The sequence below is a fragment of the Haliaeetus albicilla genome, unplaced genomic scaffold (assembly GCF_947461875.1).
Source record: "Haliaeetus albicilla unplaced genomic scaffold, bHalAlb1.1 scaffold_114, whole genome shotgun sequence".
NCBI lineage: Eukaryota > Metazoa > Chordata > Aves > Accipitriformes > Accipitridae > Haliaeetus > Haliaeetus albicilla.
Window position 1 is genome coordinate 23,657 of NW_027212525.1, and position 21,357 is coordinate 45,013.

The 21,357-nt window shown below is 52.3% G+C and overlaps 1 protein-coding gene across 1 annotated transcript; it reads right to left on the minus strand.

The window, feature by feature from the left end:
- Positions 1-205: 205 nt before the first annotated feature.
- Positions 206-3,984, minus strand: LOC138684273 (electroneutral sodium bicarbonate exchanger 1-like). Its single transcript, XM_069777967.1, has 4 exons — positions 3,871-3,984; positions 1,426-1,563; positions 832-932; positions 206-311 (listed from the first exon to the last, which is right to left on the minus strand). The coding sequence occupies exons 1-4, from the start codon at positions 3,982-3,984 to the stop codon at positions 224-226; spliced, it is 441 nt and encodes a 146-aa protein (XP_069634068.1). The 3' UTR covers positions 206-223.
- Positions 3,985-21,357: the final 17,373 nt, after the last annotated feature.

Genomic DNA, 21,357 nt, shown 5'->3' on the forward strand with positions numbered 1-21,357 from the left:
GTGGAAGACCTGCCAGCTGCTGCTGATTCAGCCCTGTTCGGGGGACCACCCCAGCAGAGAGGAGCTGGTTTGCATGCCACGGTCCTCACTGCCTGTTCCCAGGGACAGGCCGTTTGCTCAGCCTTGCCGGCCAAAGCGTGGGAAAAGCGTAGGCATGCGCCGTCGCTTGCAGAGCAGCACGGTCACGTTCACGTGCAATCCTTTACCTTTTTCCTCCCTGGATTCAAAGGGTTTCTGTCTTCAGAGTGAGAGCCTTCCATACGGTCGTTTGTGACATTTCATCCAGGGTAATAATCTCAGAAAGATCAGTCCTGCAATAAATATTTTAAATAGCAATCCGTGATTATGGGAACTGATGCCACCAAGGGCATTAGCATCAGCAAGAGGAACAGCGGAGCCCCGAGAATCAAAGCTCCGCATAAGTGTGGGAGGTTTTGCTGGATGAGGAGTTTTGGGAGGCAAGCCGGGGAGCCGCAGAGCAACAGCTCTGTGCAAAGGCTCTTGCTGGGGTTTAGCCCCGGTCCGGGTTCCCAAGCCACTGCTGGTACAGATCACGCCTGCAACTCCTCATGTGTAAGTATGAGGATCTCCAGCTACCGTAAAGGCACTGATGATGCAAGGTTTGGGGGTCAAACGCGAGTGCTGCAGCCACTCTGCTTGGGGTCAGAGCCCTGCGATCACCTCCTGCAGCCCTGCCCCCGAATTTGATTTTCCCACCAAGCTGCCTGCTGGTTTCTGTGGGATGCCCCACAAAGAGGCAAGTGGAGAAAACTCTGCCAAACACCTTCAAGCTAATCTTGCCGGGGGTCCTGGCGCTTGGTGGGGCTTTACCTGTCACTGCCTTGCTTTGGGATATCCACGTCACTGGTCTTCCCCACGTTCAGCTGAACTGAACTTGCAGCAGCAGCAGCTTCCATCGCCCTCCTGGACTCCTGATGTTAAAAAGGGACAAATCACGTTCTCTGTCTTTGGTCAAAGTGGAGATAAGCTGAATGCCCAGCACAAACTTAGCAGTCTGCCCTCCCCTTCTGCCCCTTGGCAGCTATAGGTATTAGTGCAGCAGGGGAGAAACCGTTCACTCCAAAGATTTCGGGGCAGGGAGATTGTGTGTTCAAAACACGATTATGAGCAAACCTTGCCAGCAGCAGCAGCAGCAGCAGCAGCATCACCATCTAATAATAATCATCATCATAATGATAATGACCTTTGTGAAAAACAACTCGTTTTAAAAATTACACCTGTATTCAACTGTTCAGCTCACTGCTACTTGAGGAAACAAAGGTTACAACGTGGGATCCAGGCTATTGGGATCTATTTTGACTGAGTGCTGATCTTCCCCCAACGTTTCCAGACAAGCTGTAAGAGAAACAGGCAATCTCACAGCCCGACGGAGATGTCCAGCCCCGAGGACCCAGCAAGCCTTACCTCTTCTTCTTCTCCAGCTTCATTTCTGGCATCGTCCAACTTCTTCTTCCTTTCTGGCATAAGGTCATCCAGAAAGCCGAGCTCTCGCTTTGAGAAGCAGAAATCCATCACTTTCCGGACAAAGACGAGAGCCAAAACCTTCACGAATAAGAGGGAAGATGCGGTGAGCTCAGAGATGATGCCACCTCTCACTCCAACGCTGCAAACACCCTGCTGCCGAGCGGCGGCAGCTCTTACCATCATGGGAAAGATGATGGCGGCACGGGACACCTTGATGGTCCAGAGCAGGACGAGGCAGGTCAGCTGGATCACCGTGAACAAATGCACCTTTCGCAAGGGCACGTGCCGCAGGTAGATGAAATCCGGCTGGTGTTTCGCCGGCATCCAAAACAGCTTCAAGCGATCAAAGAACTGCAAAATAAAAGGGAAAGGTTGCCACCTTGGGACTGCGGCAAGTTTCTGGCCCTCTCAAGACGTGGAGGCAGTTTGCAGCATCTCGCTTGCCGTCAGAAATCCTGGATCCCACCGCGTTCCTCCTGGGAGCAGCACCCATTTTCCCTTCGCTCCATCTATCAACCGGCTTGCCCCTGAGAGCTGCCCACCAAACGGCAACTATTCCATGCCATTCCATTATTAGCATTTCTCGGCCCACTGAATCCCCCAGCGAGGATTTCCACCAGTGGTAGAAACTGCCTTCCCTTTGCACTGAATTCCCCCGCTTTCACGTAACCAAACACTGACCGGCCCTAAACCCTGAAACAGAGAGCGCTGAACTTGCCTGGTCCTCCCAGCCCTATATACCTCCTGTGCCTCCACCAATCTTTTTCTTACACAAAAGAGTTTCATTGCTTGCTCTGCGAGAAGTTCTTCCCATGCCACTGCTTTTTTCCCTGCTGCTACGGAGACAAAATACCAGGGAGCCGACATGCTGCACGCTGTAAAAGAGTCCGTACCTGAATTCCTCTGAGCGACGACACACCCATGTAGAGAAAGACACCATAAAGCACAGGCATTGGTATAAACTGGGGGGAAAAAGAAAAAAAAAAAAAAAAAAGAATGCAATCATTTCTTTTTCTATATTGCATTTTCAGTATTACCACCCTCTTCCGCAGGCACTGCCTAAAATTGCTTGAAGCTTTCCAGCTTCCGTTCAGGCTTAGAGATGGGTCAGATTTTAACCATTAAAGATTTTGTGCGCACGAGTGAGCTAAGGCTCTGCTTTAGGCTGAACTTGGGAGTTACCTCTCCTCAGAATAATCCTGTTTTCCAGAAAGGTTGGAGGAAAATAGGCGATTTCACCCGTGCTACCCTATGCCGCATTCTGTGGCGGTAGAAAAACACTTCTGCCTATTCTTGGGGCAACAGGCAAAGGCCACAGGCCTCCTTTTAGCCTAGAGACGAGATTACTTTGTGGGAGGAACGTGCAAGGAAGCCCACGGGGATGACCTCAGTCTGTTTAGCTCCTGGGAACGGCTGCTCCGGGGCGTTTGGGGAGCAAATTGCAGCCAGTAACGGGCTGCCTGTTTGAAAGAGAGCAGATGTGCTGGTCTGAATATGCTCAACTGTAACCCATAAACATGGGCGGGCCTGAAAGGCACCCGAAAATTCAAGCAGTTGCGTTGCTCGCTCGCCTCGAGCACACCAAACGGGGGCCTGAAGGGCTGCAAAGCCTAACGGAGGCTGGTTCCCACCGTGGGTCAAGCCCCAAGGGTTGGGATCACCTCCTCCTCCTCCGCTCCACAACTAACTACTCAGGCCTGCAGAGAGGGGACTGTTTTTCGGTAACCTCCAACAAGCTCGCGGTTGTTGGGTGGTTTGCATTTTCCTCTCACCTTTAACACGGAAGTGAAGAAGACGGAGCAGCCCATGAGCACAAAGATCAGCAAGCCAGTGACTCTCTGCTCTCGTATCCCCAGAAACTTGGGTTGTTCTCCTGGAGCTGAGCAGTCAGACTCTACTTTGAGGCTATTCACGTGGGTGATGGACAGGACGGTCGCAGCCACAAACCAGGGCAGCCCCATCACAGAGCACACCCCGAGCATCACGGCCACCACAAAAAGGTCCAGGTGGTACCCGCATCCTTTCTGCAGGCAGGAAAACAAGAAACAGAGCATCCCATAGCACAAGAGCAAGGAGAACGTCGCAAGTCAGACTCAAACCCTGCTCGAGCACAAGTCAACTTCTTCAGAATTTAAAACAAGAAATGGAAACAAGTGAGGGTGTATGCAGGCTTTGCACAAGCACCTGGCGTGAAAATCTGGCAGGAGTTCAGACACAAGGGATATGGGGAGCTTGTGCGATACATACTTCTCCAAAAAAAACCCACCCACAACCCAAAACCACCAAACCATTTTTTTCACTCACAAAGAAAATTCTACCACTTGCAAGGAAGGTGTGACTCTGAGTTATCCCTGGCAGCGCATCAAAACAATTCATTCCCCGCACCTCCTGCTGCTGCCATTTTAAAACAAAAACACGCTTCTGTATTGCTCCAAGATTAATTTGCTCCTCCAAAAGGTTGCTCATCTGAACTGCCCTGTCACTTGCTCCCTGCATCATCGCTAATCCAGGAGAGCACCCTGCCACGCAGCCTGACCTTGTCCCAAACCAATGCCTTCAGAAAGCATCGGGAATAAGAGCTTCTCCCCAGACCTGCAGCCCAGAAGGGGCTGGGGCTGGCGTCATCTCTCACAGGCCCTTACCTTCAGCTTGTGCTCCTTCCTGTTCACAATAACGGCACTGATCTGCTGGTCCATGAATATCAAGATGGTGCAGAGCAGAGCTGGGACGAGCGCAGCCAACACCGTCCACCAAGGGTTGGGTCCTATGGGGTTGATGAACCACCCGCGGTCGTCTCTGGTAGGCTGCAACAAAGCCCACACATCAGCATCATCTCCCAGCCCAGGCACTCCACTGGCTTTCATTTTCCCCTCCCTCCCTGTGTCAGAGCACCTCCCAGCCCTGGCTTCATGTCCCCCTCTCCCGTGGGCTTCAGCAGTGCCAGTCTCCTCTTTGCAAGCACCTCTAGATACTTCTCCTGTAGGCATCTAGTTTTGGGGCCATCTTCTCCTTTCCAGGAGGAAGCAAGGCACTTGGAGGTGGAAGAGGAGATGGTCACACCACCAGCATCTCCTCCAGACTCAGCCCTGCCCTGCCCCGGCATCACCTTGTGGCACCCCCACCTGCCAAAACACCCCATTACCTTGAACGCATGGGGGACCTGGAGCTTCGGCGATGGGATCCCAACCACAAAGTCAAGGAGCACCATGATGACGATGGTGAGGAAAACAGCAAAGTCGCTCACTGTGGACCGTACCTGGGGCAAGGAACCAGAGGTGAAAGGGGCATGGCAAACAGGGCCGTAACGTGAGATGCAAGAGTTGCAGACATCCACAACATTAAGGCTGGTTAACCAAATCCCACCACCCCTCTGAGCACGTGCAGCCTGATCCCTTGCTTAGGTACTGTTGCTGTGTTTGTCCCTGTGAGATCTGGTGTCAGACAATAAAAAAAGCTTAATTAGGCAGACAAGGGTTGGTTTAAGTCAAAACCTAAAAATAATAACATTAAAAATAAGAAAACAGATGCCTGCCACTACAGCTACACTCACAGCTACAATGGCAACAAGGCACTGAGGCATCCTTTAGTCCTCAAAAGGAAGCTCCTCATTTGACTCTACTTTCCGCTCGAGCACATAATGCACAGGAGGTAAGGAAAAAAAACCCCAAACCCCAAAACTTTGGGAAACCTGACTTCCTACTACCTGAGGAGGAAAAAAAAAAAAAAATTAAAAAAAATCAAACCCCAAAAATGTTCAGTCTGGGGCAGGTCACGAGGCAGGTGGGAAATGCTACGATGATTTTGCACTCATGGAAATGAGTGCGGGACATCCAAGCTCTTGGAGAGCTTGGCCTGCAAGGCCAACGTTTCCCAGCTTGACCAAGGCGGGGCAAATACTGCTTAGTGCTCCGGGAAAGCCATTTTGGGAAACGAGTGTGGAGATGGACGCTGGCCACCATCTTCTACTTACTCTGGTTAGAAAGTAGTGGCTGGTTTTAAACTTCTTCAAGAAGCTTGACAGGGCAAAGGTGGCGAAGAAGAGGATGCAGCACCAGACGAACACGTCAGGCGTGTAGGGGCCGTCGTGTCCACAGGCAGGTCCTTGAAACTCCCCACGCAAATACCGACATTCCTGGAGAAACAGAGCGTCAGGACACAAAGGCAGTGCACGTGCGGCAGGGAAACCTCGCATAGCTAGGGGGTTTTGAGGATCTTGGTCCAAGATCCACGACCCTGTAACTGCTCCTGCCAATGGAGATTTATATTTAATGAGCAGCAGCAGCTGAACAAGTGACACATCGAACTACAGAGCGGAGAAATGAGATGTGAGGGGACACCATACCACACACCCTCGGCACGTCCTCTGCCTGCCATTTGAGCAATCGTGGCTAAAGACGACACCAGAGGGGAAGGAAACACTGGAAACTCTTGGGGATAGAGAGAGAGGGAAGAGGGAAGGAGGGCTAAAGACAACCATGGTAGGAAAGGAGGAGAAGAGACAAATCGTCCCGTCCCAGGGGAGGGCTCGCAGAACCTGGCCAAGAGGGCCTGAAGGCCACCATAAGAGCCTGCCGCCCTAGGCCCGGGCTCTGCTTCCAGCAACAACAGCCTGAGAGGCTGCTCAGACATGCAAATTTATGCATGTACCTACAGACAGCACTGAACGAGAAAGCAAGGCCTGGGGGGGAGCATTTCCCCTCTGCTCAGGGCTGCTGAGGCCAGTCTGTGTGCTCCATCCAGACTGGGCTCCCCAGGACAAGACTGGCACTCACTGGGGTGAGCCCTGCAAAAGGCCACAAAGAGGATGAAGGGACTGGAGCACTCTTCATAAGCGGAGAGGCTGGGAGAGCTGGGACTGTTCAGCCTGGAGAAGGCTCAGGGGACTCTTATCAATGTACACCTCATGGAAGGGAATGAAGAAGAGGGAACCGGGCTCACCTCAGCAGCACCTTCTGGCAGGACAAGAGGCAAAGGGCACAAACCACAAAACATGAAATTAAAGCTGAACACAAGAAAAAACTTTCTGACAGCAACTGTGGTCGAGCACTGCAACCAGTTGCCTACAGAAGTTGTGGTGTCTCCACCCTTGTAGCCCACTCAAAACCTGAGGGGACACGTCCTGGGCAACCTGCTCTGGGTGACCCTGCTTGAGCAGGAGGGCTTGGACTCGATGATATCAAAGGTCCCGAAAACCTCAATGGTTCTGTGAAAGCCACAGACAGAGATCTCTGCCTCAAGCCGAGAGGCAGCAGTCATCAGCCGACTCAGAGGAGCAGGCTGGGAGGCAGCAGGCTGGGAGGCAGCTAGAAAACTCTTCCCAGTTCCTCCCTTGTCATCCCTGCCTCAGGTGTGCAAGCCAGTGCACCGCTTTGTTGAGCTGCCCAGTTCTCATCCCGCTGTGATTCTGCAGGTAACATTAACACAAAGGAGTGAGAGGGGAAGAGCTGTAGTTAACGGCATGGGAACCTGAAAGCACACGACAACTTTTCCCCAAACGTGGGCAATGTTGCTTAGATTCTGTCACCTATGGAAGAGAAGGAAGACGACAAATGGGCCAAAGGGTTACACAGGAATGAAATACGAGGAAGGTGCAAGAGACATCAAAAACATCGATATGTGCCCCGGAAGACTATTTTGTAGTCAACTGACCTGCCCATACCTGACTGTGGGCATGAGGCCTCCGCTCCGGCTTCCGCTCTTCTCCCCTTCACTGTTTCTTCCACTGCAGCACTTTCTGACACTTCTTTTCTTCTCTTGACCTTCAAAACATTGCAAACTTGGTATTGATAAAATTTGATTTTGACTTTTCTATCTTAGAACAAAAGTCAGACTTAATATACATCCGTGTTTCGCAACGTTGTCCAGGCTTATACAACAAAAAAACCAAAAAATATCTCAGGAATAAAAGATTAGCTGCCTTATTCAAACAGAAGGTAAGCACTGAGAGGCCATCCAGAGAATTATGCTCAACAGTTTTAAACAAGAACTACTGCTTCCCAGGACATCCTACTTGCTCCATTTTTAGAGGAGGGCCTAGGAACATAATTAGCAGGAACATAATGCTAGCAGAGAGAGCGGGATTTCCTCGGGGGGAATTTGGACAGGACACCTTCACTAATTCCCTCCATCTTCAGACACTTACCTGTATTGAAAACATACCCACCCTGAGATCTCACTAAACAACTACTTTCCAAAGAAGCTTAACTTGGTTGTTTTCGACACATACAGCACTTAGGAAACTACTTCATTATTCAGCAATATTGACCTCATACAGACTCTCACAGCGAAGAAACCATTTGACAGCTCAGCTCAGACTTGCCGAAAACACATTTAACTGAAGCCAGCACGGCTCTCACGTCCTCAGGCAGGACTTCATTCAAAGTCCACTGGAATTGACAGGAAGGTTTCCCTCAACTTGGATGGTTCTAGGTGAGAATTCACTCCCACCTTACACTGCCTGACTGACACCCAGAAACAGGACAACTACAGCATTGCCTAGATATATCTTCTGCTTCTCCAGACTACATGGAATATCACTTTTTTAAAGAAAAAAAACACAACAACACACAAAACAGAACCACACACACAACTTACAAGCTCATCACTGCCCTTGTTTACTTCTTTTCCTGTAACAGAGGTATTATAAAATCTGGTGAATATTTGGTGACTGCACTTTCTTTAACCAACTTTATAGTACATTTTTGCATTGCACCGCACATCCTGAGAACAAGATAAATGACTTAGAAACAATGCTGGACTTCCATATGATATCTTGAAACTGAAGAACTGCAAATACAGCTCTTTCAGAATTCCTGGCTGTGAATAACACATGCCAGTGGGATGGGGACAATTGCTTTGGACTACTTGTCCATTTGATAAGGGAGACCAGAATATCTACTAAGCGCTCACAAGAAAGACCAGCAGCAGCCTTTCCCAGGGACCAATAATCAGAACAGGAAACAGTAAGAAAAAAAACTCAGTTTTCACAACAGAGGAGGTTCAATGCAGAGTCCCACAGAGGTCTCAGCTGGGGCCTGAGGCTCTTCAGGGAATTCCCAGAAAACCTGGAAAATGAGACACGAGGGAGGTGACAACATTTGCTAATTATACAAAAGACATTATTACCATTATTACTATCATTATTTAGAAAAACAAATGCATTCTTTCTTTAGGAAAACAGAAACAAAGAGTGTGAAATTCAGCATCAACAAATGTAGTCAAGCACAAGGAAGAAAAACACGTGTTCCATATATATATGTGCTGGCTCCAGCCTAGCTACTGACATTCAAGAATGAAGGCTGGGAGCCACTGGGCATTGCTTCATAAAAATACTAGCTGAAGAGTCAGCAGTGGGTGAAAAGGCAAAGAGAAATTCCAGACATTTTCAAAAAGCAATACAGGACAAAAGAGAACACATTGCTATGCTCTATTTCAAATCCATGGTACAGCCATACTGCACGCAGTTTTGCTCCCTCTAATTCAAAGACACAGTGGAGGAAGGGAAAGGGAAAAGCAAGACATAGATTGTAGATGTTTCCAGACATTATCCAAACATAACCACAGTGACTTACCACAAGATACGTCGTGCTGAAAAGAGCCGAGTTCTAGATACATCGTGCAAATGCAGGGATAAGGCACAAGGTGGACATTCTCATGTTTGAATCTCATCTTCGATACTCTCTCCCATTTACTCACATCTGAGAACAACGATAAGACTTAAGAACATAGCACTAACATTTCAAAGGAGCAGGAGTCCTCTTGTAAAGCTTCAAAAGTCATACCACGCTGAACGTATATGCAGAAGGGAGCACCTTACAATCTGTCAGTGTGAACTTGGTGACAAAACGCTCGTAACACATTACAAGAAACACTCATCCAGGTGACACTCTCCCATCAGTTGCTTGTATTAATAGCATTGTGTTTCCTTAACTGTATCTGGCTTCAGTCCTGCCATCTTCCCGCAAAAAACAACATGCCAGGCGCTCCCAACCCTGTGAATAAAACCTCATCAGCTTTCCTAACTAAAAAGTAATTCTTTTAAAAATTATTTTTAAAACTGAAAAGGACTAGGATTCACAGGAGTAGCGTCACTACATTCACTTCACAGTTCAAAATGGGAGGACAAAAGATAATTGACATGACAAACGCCACAGATACAGACGTTCCTTCCTGGGGGTGCAGTTCGCACACCTACGAGCTCATGCATGCAAGAATGGGTGACGCCAGGCAGCAGTCTCCTTACGTGCCTCTGATCTCAGGAAGAAACAGGTAACATGAATACTTTTACTCCATTTGCTAGCAGAAACTAACATCCTGAGGACCAGAGATGGAGCCCAAGATTTGCTTAGATGAAACGCTGACACAATCAGTTCCTTTAAGGGATGAAATTGTTCGTTTGCGTTTGGCTTCAAGGACTCCCACAGCTGGTGATTAACTAAGAGGTATGCTACAGCGAGGAGCCCGACACACAGACTGCAGGACAACTCATCACACCAGGCCTCTGAGCTTGCAGTTCTCCGCAGGGCCCGGTGCTGGCTGAGCAGGTGGATGGACTTCCCAGTTCTAGAAATACAAGCTCGTGAATCAAACCCTCCTCAAGCACACAGGCAAAACTGGCTGCGCTTTAGCGAAGCAAACCAACAACGAGGCTTCGGTTGTTTGGGTGCCTCCTGTCTGACGATGCCCTGGGCTACTTTCTCTTCCTGGCAGTAACAGGAATAAGTTGCTCTCATACCTACCAGCTTCTGACAGAGAAAGAGGATGATCTCGTTCTTGCCTGCTAGGACCAGGGGTGGCAATAACGCAGTCTGCCGAGACTGGAAGGGAATGCCTTGGAGGCGGAAACACGTGGGTGTTCGTTACTCCCGGGCACTCGGAATCACGGGAGGTGATGATGCCAAAGGGCCTGATCCGATTCACAAACTGACACACCTTAGGACTGAAAAGGCTTCTCCTTCAACTAACTTACTTTTCTCTGCAACAACAGCCTCAGGAGAGTAACTTCTTCTTAACCTTTTACACTACAGCAACTACAATATTTAATCCTAATGTACCTTACAAGAAAACTACTGCGGTCTTCTCTGCTAGTGGGCCAACGCTGCTGCGCCTGTAAGGAGCGCTTTACGTTTTATTAACCTTTTGAAAAAACGCACTAGCTTTCCTTGCAATCGCATTACGTGGGCTTCCTGGGACTTTATATATACACGTTCATTTTCTCTGGCTAAATCAGATTTGGAACGCAGGGGTGTCCATCTGAAAACACTGCAAAACATTCTTTTTACATACATCAGTTCTCTGGTGAAGGCAACAACTGAGGAGGATCTTCAGCTAGTGTAAAACTGCAAAGCTCAAAGGAGTCGTACTCCAGCTAACGATCTGCGCACTACTAGGCAGGAATGTCGAATTAAGCAATGCCCAACAGATACAAGTCATTGGACCTTTTCTTTTACAAGTAGGAAAGAAAGGGTACGCAGAAAGATAGTGAAGGGGTCTGTAGAAAATGGATGTAAATCATCAAGATTTCCAAGGATTACTCGAATTGCTTCCTGGAGAGGCCAAAACAAGAAAGGAAGGAAGAATATTAACAAATAGCCACAATTCCACTGTCAAGTACAGTTTTCAGGCTTGGGAAAAAAAAAATTACAGCTTGTAGGAGTCATGGAAGAGCAGGTTCCAGATATTTTGCTTTTCCTCCTCTCCTTCTTCCCCCCGCTCCCTCCCATCACCTTAGAGCATGCTGCCCTAACAGATTCACAGAAATTGAAGTGAATGAATATCTTAACCCTGAATTAACATGGAAGCATTACTACGGAGAGTGGAGGTGTGCTTTTAAATTTAAGAAGTTCTACATTTAAGAAGCCTCCTCCTTGCCAGCACAACACGTGCAGTATTGACCTGTTTCAAAAATAAACATATTCCCCTTTTTCGGAATATTGACCCAATTCAGTTACAAAGGAACTGTAATTCAGCCCCAACAAACTCCTGCTTTATAAATGGGAAACTTTTTCTAGGAATACCTTTCAGTATTTTCAAAAGTGAAAAAGAAAAAATAATTAACCAATAATTTTCTGTATCAGTTAAGATCAGCACATTTTCTTCAATAATATTTACAATGCTACTACTGTACTCTGAAGATTTGTTTAAACTTAACTAACAGGAGCATTTTTAAGCAGGCAGTATATTGGTCTCATTTCCTCGGGAATGGCAGGGGCTTTCTTCTGTCTCAGGAAGAAGATGACAACAACAGAACTCATCAGCTGTCACCAAGCTTGGCCACAAAGTAATGGCGTCATTAAAAGAACGTTCCCTGGCTTCCACAGCTATGAGGAAAGCACGTGCAATTGAGCATTAGATTAGCTGCTACCAAGCTAGCTCACCAGTACTGCCACAGCTCCTGAAAAACTAGGAGGGTCTGACAGCTAGTCAAGCCTGAGAAGTTCAAAGCAGGGGTCAGGTCTGGGGCCAAGAGCGAAACCACGGGAAAGTGCTACTGCAGAACGAATCTGAACAGGAACCAGCAAGGCACGGAGTGCAACTAGCTCCACAAATAGCAGTTTTCATTTGTCCAATTTCAACAGTCAGTAGCTTCTTTGAAGTATTTCTGATAAAAGCATTACTCGCTTACGCTAATGCTGCCTGTTGATGACATTTTTCATTTACGTCCTTTTTTTCACCCTCGTACTCTCCAGAGAAGTTCCCCATTACTCGCACTTGAAATGCTGCATTTGACAAAACATCCTCCGTCCCATAACAAACAAAAGATTTGCTCGGCCTAACGTTCAGCTAAGCTCCCGTGGACCTGCTTCATCTCCTACCTCTAACTCCTTGACAGCACTTTCAGTGGTGTCGAGATCCAGACGGCTGTGAAACAGAGAGAGTTAGTCCCACCCCAGCCAAAAAGCAACAGAGCTACATGCCTTGTAAGAGTTTAAACAACAACAAAACATCATTCCCATTGCACTGAGAAAATACTTTGCAGGCAGATGAATTCCCAGTTTATTGTTCTTAAAAAACATCCAGTCTTCCACAAGGACTGTTTCTTTTCCATTTTATGCCCATTTGTATTTTGTGCGTCTGAGGATACAAAGGATGAGAGATCAGATCTTTTCAGTCAATCCTCACTAACCTTTAGGACTGGGGTTTTTGACAAGGTGCCCTCAAACCAGCACCTCTCTCTTCCAGCCTATCGCAATGCCATTCTGCTCAAGGGACTAAAAGAAGGAACCGGCAGGATGTGTCTCTCAATCCCCTCCACAGTGCAAACCCGCAGAGGAACGGGCCTTCACAGCATTGGAGCTAGGCCCTGTGATGCTGGGAGTTATGGACTGCCTGCATCAAACTGTGTTCCCAACTATTAACTACATCTTTTGTAAGCCAGCTTCTCAAAAGTTGTTTGCTGCCAGGTATCAGTCAACAATAAAATGCACAGGGAGAGAGAAGGTCTCAAAGAAAAGCTGAACCCATTAAGAAGTAAACAAATGTCGCACAAGTGTCACTTGGAAATAAGGAAATAGGGCGGAGTGTAAGGAATTACGGCATGCGAGTATTCTCTGGTATATGGTCTGGCAGGCAGCCATTCTCATATCCTCCACAGTCAGGGGCTCCAGCCAGAACTCGGTCAGAGATGAGAACTTTCCTTCCTCTTCAGAAAGGCCCTCTCCTTCCTTAATATGGAACAAGTTAATGAAAGGAGTTACACAGCGTGCCACAGCAGAAGGACAGATATCACCCACCCAAGACTTACGCTGTGGTCATGAAGTCTTCATGAATCAGCAGGGACACAAAAGTACGATTCAGGAAGGGACGCTGAAGCAGGGATGAGGAGAAGAGGGTGGAAAGAATGGAAGAAAGCAAGGGGCGATGACAAGCTGCCAAACTCAAACAAATGCAGTGCTCTCTCTACCATGAGGAGATCAAACGCCTGCAGGCTGCTCAGAAACATACGCACACTACTGGCAGTGCTGTCCAAAGGGATTACACTGAGGGAAAGAGCTTGGTCACAGACAAGAGCAACGTTTCAAGCATCTTCTGAGCACCACACAACACCACAAGACAGACAACACACCTTCCTCTCCAAAATCAACACAGAGAACAAAACAAGGAGGAAGGTTAATCCTCCTGGATCTGACACTATTCCAGCAGAATGCTAATAAGGAAAGCTAAAGAAACAACTGCATTTCAATTCAACCCAAAATAAAGTCATGCAGCAGAATTTCAAAGACTCATCCTACTTCTCCAAAGGAAAAAGGAGACTAGTGTGGCACGAGATTTAATGCAGCTTCAGGTCTGGAGACAGCCTAATTCGCGGGGTGTTCATAGCACAGTCTCTTCAATTCTGCAGCAGCTAACAGTCACTTCCAGAGTAAAGCCAGGCCCTGGCAATGCCTGTACACATCTCATTGCAAAAGCAAATTCACTCACACTCATAAAACCACTCTCTAGCTCCCTGGCTGCCGACCCCAAACGCGCTCCCCCGCAGGAGCTCCCCGGACCCTGCTCGGGCCACCAGGGCTGGGCTCAGGAAGGAGTTTTTTCCCCCGGGCAGATTGCCACAGGTCCCGGGGGGGTTCGCCTTCCTCTGCAGCACTGAGCACAGCCCCTTGCCGGGGTCCTTGGGGCCATTTCTGGCCAGCGAGTCCCTGCTGTCGCAGGAGCAGGAGTCCAGCTGTGCCCTCCAGCCCCCCGCCTCTCTTCCCTGGGCCAGCTTGGCAGGGGAACCTCACAGACCTCCACGTCTCCAGGTCACCTGCAAAACAAGGAGCCTCAAGGAAGCTGACTCTTCCCTGCTGCTTTTAAGCTGGCACACTTCCGTGGGGAGAAGAGAAAGCCTGGGGGTGTGGGGGGGTGTCTTATCTATCTATCTATACTAATCTGTCTAAACCTGCTGGGAGGGAATGAAGATGAGGGAGCCAGGCTCTTCTCAAGAGTGCCCACTGAGAGCACCAGAGGCAACAGGCACAAATTAAAACACATGATATGCTCCAGCTGCACATAAGAAAACAACTTTTTCCTGTCCACGTGGTCAAACACTGGCACAGGTTGCCCAGGGAGTTTGCGGAGTCTCCATCCTTGGTGATGTTCAAAACCCAAGGGCACACTGTCCCGGGCAACCTGCTCTAGGTGAGCCTGCTTGAGCAGGCGGGTTGGACCAGAGGAACTCTACAGGTCCCTTCCAACCTCCACCCTCCTGTGTGAGTCTGTGCTTTGGTTTCACTCCTGAAGCACCTGAACTCAGCCCTGATGCCTACTGGAAAGGGTGCTGGGGCAAGGCAAGATCCCAGACTCCTTCCCGAGGGTTCATCACAAAACCCCATCTACCTAGTCCAGAATATCGTATGGCAGACACACTCAGAAGAGAGAAAAGATCCTTTTATTGCAAACATCAACTGCGGTGGGGGGCGGGCCTGGGAGTCACAGGGCTTCAGCCAGTAACAGGGAAACGGCACCTACAACGACAGAGTCAGAGAGCACTGATAAACCCATGAAGGCAGGAATAGGCAGGACTTGGTTCCCCTTTCTTTGGGGAACACCGCTGATGAGGAATTGCTCATAGCCCAGAAGAGAGACCTATGGCTGGCATCAACCAGGGGACGGCTCTGGCGCCTTATCCCCACGGGTAATGCCCTTAGAGACCTGCGTGCGTGCACAGATGCACAGGGCCCCTGTGCCACACAGCAGGGCTCGATGGGGAGCCCCTGGGGAGCAGCCATGGAGTTATTTCCAAGCCCCCCCCTTGCCAGCGGGTCGGACTGACTTGGAGCAGCGCTGAGAGTTGGGAAAGATGGGCAGCAGAGCCTGGTACACACCTGGGCTTCTTGACCTGCTGGACCTTCCTGCTTCTTTTAAGTCCCCATCACTTTCTCTCTTCCTTCTTTTCTTTTCTCGTTGGCATTCCTTCTCCTCTGCCCAGGCCTGTTTTCTCTTTCTTTTCTTTCCGTTTTCCTTTTCCTGGGGGGAGCCTGCAAACCTTTCCATCCCACAGTATGATTAGGTAGGTAAAGCCAGGATCAACTAGAATCAGTTCTTGATTTACCCAAAGCTGACTCATTTTACCTTCTTTCCTCTGAAACGCTCTTTAGTCCTTCTGTGCATCCCAGGGAGTCTACTGTGGTCCCTGGGGTGGTTGCAGCCAAAGCAACGGGTGCCTACAACAGAAATGTCAGAGTCAGCAGGTGGCAAGGGACACCCTGGAGTAGCAGGCGACTGTTTGGCAAAATGCTGCCTTAGCCCTGCAGAGAAGATCCCTTTGGCTGGTTTGCATTAGCCCTTTCTTCCAAGGGCCTCACTTTGGAACACAGGGTTCACACGGGTGTGTGACACTCGGTTTGTTTCTGGCAGCTCAACAAACACGGGGATACCATGTCTCGGGTAGGAGGGTAGCTCCTGATGGAGCTGCCATACCTCTGCCGTTTCGGACTCCACCACCGCGTCTCCCCCAGCTTCTTTGAGGACGTCCAGCAGAGAGGCAGGTGGTGTGTGCAGCAAGGCCTCTGCCTGGTGGTCCTTGTCTGCTCTGCCTGCAGGGCCACTTTGCTCTTCCAAATGCAGCTCTAGAAAGGAAAAGCACGTGCAGCAAAGTGACTCCTTGGAAGTAAAGCACACCTAAAGCAAAACCCACCCAAAGCCCTACACCAGCTGTCTTCTCGACATTGAGGTTTCTGGTACCCCAAGCCCCAGCCCGTGACAGCCCTCAGTTCCTCCTCGTACCTGTGGCTCTGTCCATGGGTGCTGGCGACTCCCCGGCTGATGGACAGGAGCGGCCAGCCATCTCCTCCACAAAGATGTCACCGCAGTTTTCAATGAGAAACGCCACCAGCACGTTCACCTGCACACATCAAACCCTTGGGCTCAACCCAGCTGCCTGAAAATGTATCACGCAGCCTTTCCCACTCCCGACCCTTGCCTCTGCGCAGGCGGCTGTGGTTGTGGGGCTGCTCTTGCAGGCAGCCACCCCACCGGCATTTGCTCAAGAGAGGAGGCAGCCAGGGACCTCTGAGCAGCCAAGCTCGGATGGGCCGGCAAGGCTGCAGCCGGCTGCTCAGTACAGCGCACCTTCTCAGTCACCGCCAGCATGGCCTCGAGGGGGAGCAGGTCCTCGTTAGGTGGGCTCAGCAGATTTGGCCCAAGGCAGATGGCCAGGTTGCTGGCCGTCATTCTGCTGCTGGAGGCGTTGTGGCCGATGTGCTGGAGGAGGGCCAGCAGCCGCTTGAGGAGGAGGAGATTGGCTCCAGGCAACTTCTCGGCCACCCTGAGGGAACAGGAACTCAACGTTAATAGAGAAGATGCTGCCCACAGCCGTCCCCAAAGCTTGCCCAACGCAGGGGGGTTGCACAGCTTTCCGGGTGCTCTCAGCCAGCGGTCAGTGCTCCTGCGCTTTAGAAAGGAAGCATGGCCTTGCTTTCCAGCTCCTCATTTCACCCAAGCCCAGGCAAGGGAAGGCTCCCTGTCCATGCCCTTTCCCCCAAAATCTAAGCTCACCCCAGCAAAAGCAAGCTGTCAGAAGACACAGCTTTTTAAGGAGACCGTCCCTTTTCAGGCAAGTCCCAGGCCTCTACCAGGCCCTCCTCAACAGGCAGGCTGCTGCCCACACTTACGCTTTCAGCTCTTCAACTTTCTCCTCCTTGCCGCTCTTCTGCATCGCTGCCATCCAGTCCTCATAGAGGTCTGTCACGAGGAGCTTAGCGGGGATGCTTCGGAGAAAGTCCTGCAATGCCAGGGGCTCCAGGTGAGCCTCTGAACACTCCAGGCCAGGCAGGAGCTCTTCCAGCTGCAGGTCAGAAGCGCTCACCTTCAAGATGACGGCCAGCAGCAGCGCAGGCTGGCTGCTCAGGTCGACATCCGCACCGTGGTCCAGGGCCTCCCGCAGCTCACGAAACTCTGTCCCGCCGGCAGCTCTTCGGAATATCCCTTCTGTCGACGGTCCTTCCTTGTGCAGGACTGCCAGCATCTCCTGCAGGAGGGGCAGGAGAACAGCTGCTTGGCTGAGAAGCTGCCTTCCAACAGCAGTGACCAAAGCACTGCCCCAGATCCTGCTCCTTTCCCCCCGCAAAGGGGGCTGGCACCAGAAGCGTCTTCTGGGGGTGAAGGGCCCAATCCCCCATCCCCGGAGCTCCTGGGGACACCCACCTCCCCTCTGGAGCAGCCGGAGGGAGGGCTGGGGACCCCCTGCCCAGGCTGGTTTACCTGGATGGACTGGGGCAGGGAGCCGTCCTCCCCACAGAGGGCTGCCAGGGGCTGGCCAAAGAGCGCCCTGCTGCAGCCGGAGCCCGCCTGCCCTGGCGCCTGGGCAGCGGCTGGGGTCCTCCGCAGAGCAAAGGGCCAGGGCAGCCCCATCCTCCTCCTCCTCCTCCTGCTGCTGATGCTGTTCCCTCCTTCTGAAAAGGAAAACGGAGCAAGAGCGCGTCAATGGAGACAGCCGGGCCAGCACTCCCGGAGCCTGCCCTGCCTGCAGCACGGTGCTGAGCGGTGCGGCAGGATGGGCAGGGAGCCAGCAGCTGGAACCACAGCTCCAGCTCAGCGGCTCCAGCTCGGAGGCTCCTGAGAGCTGGCATGCCACCGGGACAACCTGTCCCAGCCCTCGCCCTGCCCTCCTCCAAGCTGTGGGCAGCAGGAGAGGCTCTGGGTCCCCGCGGAACCACGTCCAGCGGCTGCTGCCCAGCAGGTGTCCTTGCTCGTCCAGGTGACGTCCTCCCTTAGGGTGCCACACCTGCATGGCGACACTCAAGGGACAAGTGAGCACAGCTTAACCATTTGCAGGACAATGCATTTCTTTCCAGAACTCACCTGGTGAGCGGCAAAGTCCCCCAGCTTTGATAGACGGGGCTATCGGTGGCCCTTGCTTGGGATGATCCTGCAAGAAGCAGGCTGCGCTTAGAGAGCAGCCCCGCACCAGAAAGGGCCACCGGCAAGCTGCCACCCGGCACAACAGCCTGAGCGCGGCAGAGCTGGGACCCTCTGCCCTCCTGGGCTCTCTGCCCCACACGGCAGGTTTCCCCCCAGCGCCGCCAGCGAGGATGTGCTGGCATGCCTGGTGCCTCCCCAACCCTCTACGCTCCCCGAGTGGCACCGGGGGACGCTCCCTCCCTCCATCTCTGCCTTACAAGCTCACCCCGCTGGCCGCAGACGCCGGCACAGCCAGAGGCGGGTGAAAGGCAGCCCTTCTCACCTTGGCCTGGTCCTCCATCAGCCTCTCCAGGCTCCTGGCGCTGAATGTCCTCCACTGGGCAAGAGAGAAGGAGCGGAGGAAGGTGAGCAGCGATGCCTCTGCTGCTCGGCTGGAGGACCAGGGCTCGGGGACAGAGCCCAGACCGGAGAGACACTCACGGCGTGGTGGCGGCTCAGCTCCTTCTCCAGGGGTCTGAGGGAGGGGAGACGGGTCACGCGGGCTCTCTTTGCTCCTCCTGGTGTCCTGTGCACCGGCAAGGGACAGGGAGAGAGCTAGCTAAGCCCCAAGCTGCCCCTTCTCTCCTGTGAGGCAGCTCTGCCCGAGAGCTACCCGCAGCCGCGAGGGCACCTCTCCCCAGCTGGGGAGCTGTGTTCCCCCACCCGGCTGCGCCTGCAGCATCCCCCCCGGCTTACCCCAGCAGTGTGCCCACCCACAGCTCCTTCAGCGCCCGGGAGCTGCAGAAAGAGAGGAGAACCAGCGTCAGGCCCCGCTGCCCCACAGCCCATGGGCAGAGGCGGACGCCTGTGCAGCCCTGCCCCGTGGGGAAGGACACAGGGGCAGGACGAAGCCCCGCGGGGCAGGACAGAGACGCTGCCCAAGCCCTGGCTCCCCGTGTCCTGCCAGAGCAGCTGCTTTTGCCCTTCTCTTCTGGGGACCCAAAGGGCACCAGGGGATGCAGGACCTGCCCATGCCCCCATCCCTCCCTGCCGGCATGCTTCCCGCTCCCTGCCCAGGCTCTGCACGCAGGGCAGAGGCCGTTCACAGGATGGCGTGGGCACGGTTGGGAACCTCTCCTGCCCGGCCATGGGACGTGGCACCACAACTCACCCGAAAGCGGCAACGCAGGAGCCAGTGGGCCAGATGAGGACGATGGAGGTCCTGTCCTCATCGCTGCCTTCCTCCTCCTCTTTTTCCTCCCCCGCTGCCTCCTGTCCACCGCTCAGCACCCACAGCTGGTCCAGGGCCAGGCAGAGCTGTGGGCACAGGGTGGTGCCATGTCTGCAGAGAGGAGAGGCAGGCGGTGAGGTAGAGGTGGCCTCCTGGGGGTCCCCCCGGGCAGAGCCCCGTCCCCCACCTGCCCTTGGGACAGACATCAATGACTGCATCCAGCACCACGGTCCTGGGGCCTGGGGCTGGTGCCGGGGTGTCCCTGCCCTGGGGCCAGGGCCAGGGCTGGGGGAAAGGCAGCTGGGCTCTGAGGGTCTTACTGCAACTTGGCGATCACCAGTTCCTCCTGGAGGAGGAGAAGGCGTCTCTCGCTCCTCTTGCGGCCCCGGGTCAGCCGCACGTCCGCGCTCAGCACCGGCTCGGCGTCGGTGAGAGCCTCCCTGCAGAGCAGAGAGCGGCAGGCATGAGAAAGGCCGCTGCCGCGGGTCCCGGCCGTGCCCCCGAGGCACAGGGAGAGCCCACCTGGAGCCGCAGCAGCAGTTGGCCTGGCCCATCCTGCCCGGGAGAGGAGGACCCTCGCCGTGGACCAAGGACATGGGCCAGTCGGCGACAGCGGGGATGGGAGGCGAGGTGCCGCTCGGCCAGATCCTGCCTCCTCCCAGCGCTCCTGTGTGCCAGCACAGCTCCGTGCTGCTGTCTCTGGTGGCTGTGGCCTCCAACTGACCAACATTCCGAGCCCAACGGACCAACATTCTGAGCCCAACGGAAAGTGGGAGGGGCACCGGGGCGAGAGTTCTCTCCAGTATGGCCGTCTCTGCCTGGCACTGGGGACCCCCAGGCGGGCTGGACGGACCCAGCAGAGGGGAAGGACCGTCTCCCTCCACCTCTTGCCAACGCTTTGCCTACTGCAGCCCAGGAGGCAGTGAGCCGCCTTTGCCCCAGGGGCACTTTTCTGGCTCAAAATCGGTCCACTTGGCGTCCACCATCACCCCAGGTGTCTGCACAGCTGCTTTCCAGCTGGGTGTCCCCCAGCATTTACTGGCACAAGGGCTTCTTCGTCCCCAGGTCTCCAGGACTTTGCTCTTCCCCTTGGGGAACTACAGGAGGTTCCCGTCAGCCCCTTTCTCCAGCCTGTCAAGATCCCCCGGGTTGACAGCAGGACCCTCCGGCACGTGAGCCTCTCCTCCCGGTTGTGTGCCACAAGCTGCCGGAGGGTCCGCTCTGCCCCATCTCCCAGACCAGGGAATGTGAACAGGTCCCGCGTGGTGCTGCGCAGGGGGGCAGACACGCACTTTGATAGGCCATCACTTGTCACAGGAGGTTCAGAAATTTAGGGGGAAAATCCATATTGGTTTGAGTATTATTTACACAGTGCTTCCCCTTTGTATTCCTGCAAGCTCTTAAAAGGTGTTCAAAATGTCTCCTTTTTCATTTGAATGTCACAGCTCTTCACAGTGCTGATGTTGCGTGTAACATTGGATCGGGTTGTACTCTCGCATAGATCGTTAGGTAGGATGTAGCCTAGATTATTAGGTAGAAGATAGCAGATTATCTGCGTTAATTGTGCTAACACCAACGACAGGAGGTTGGGTCTAGCTCTTGAGCCGAAGGATAAAAATCCAAGGCGTCTATTGAACTCAGTGGGCTATTGATCAGCAGATTGAATTCACCATGTTCAAAAAAGAAAAGGGACGTGAGAAAGGCGTATTCCATCTTGACTGCTACAATGCCTGTTTTTGTAGGTATGACGATAAATTATCCATGCCCCTCCCGCCACCCCCTTCCAAAAAAAAAAAAAAGGACTAGAGAAAAAAGATTCA

Bases quoted from the DNA above. Each gene is read 5' to 3' on its own strand.
- LOC138684273 (XM_069777967.1), bottom strand. From the start codon at position 3,984: ATGATGCAGGGAGCAAGTGACAGGGCAGTTCAGATGAGCAACCTTTTG. The intron at 933-1,425 runs GTAAGGCTTGCT...TTTTAACATCAG, and splicing joins AAGCTGGAGAAGAAGAAGAG to GAGTCCAGGAGGGCGATGGA. The intron at 312-831 runs GTAAAGCCCCAC...TATTTATTGCAG, and splicing joins CCAAAGCAAGGCAGTGACAG to GACTGATCTTTCTGAGATTA.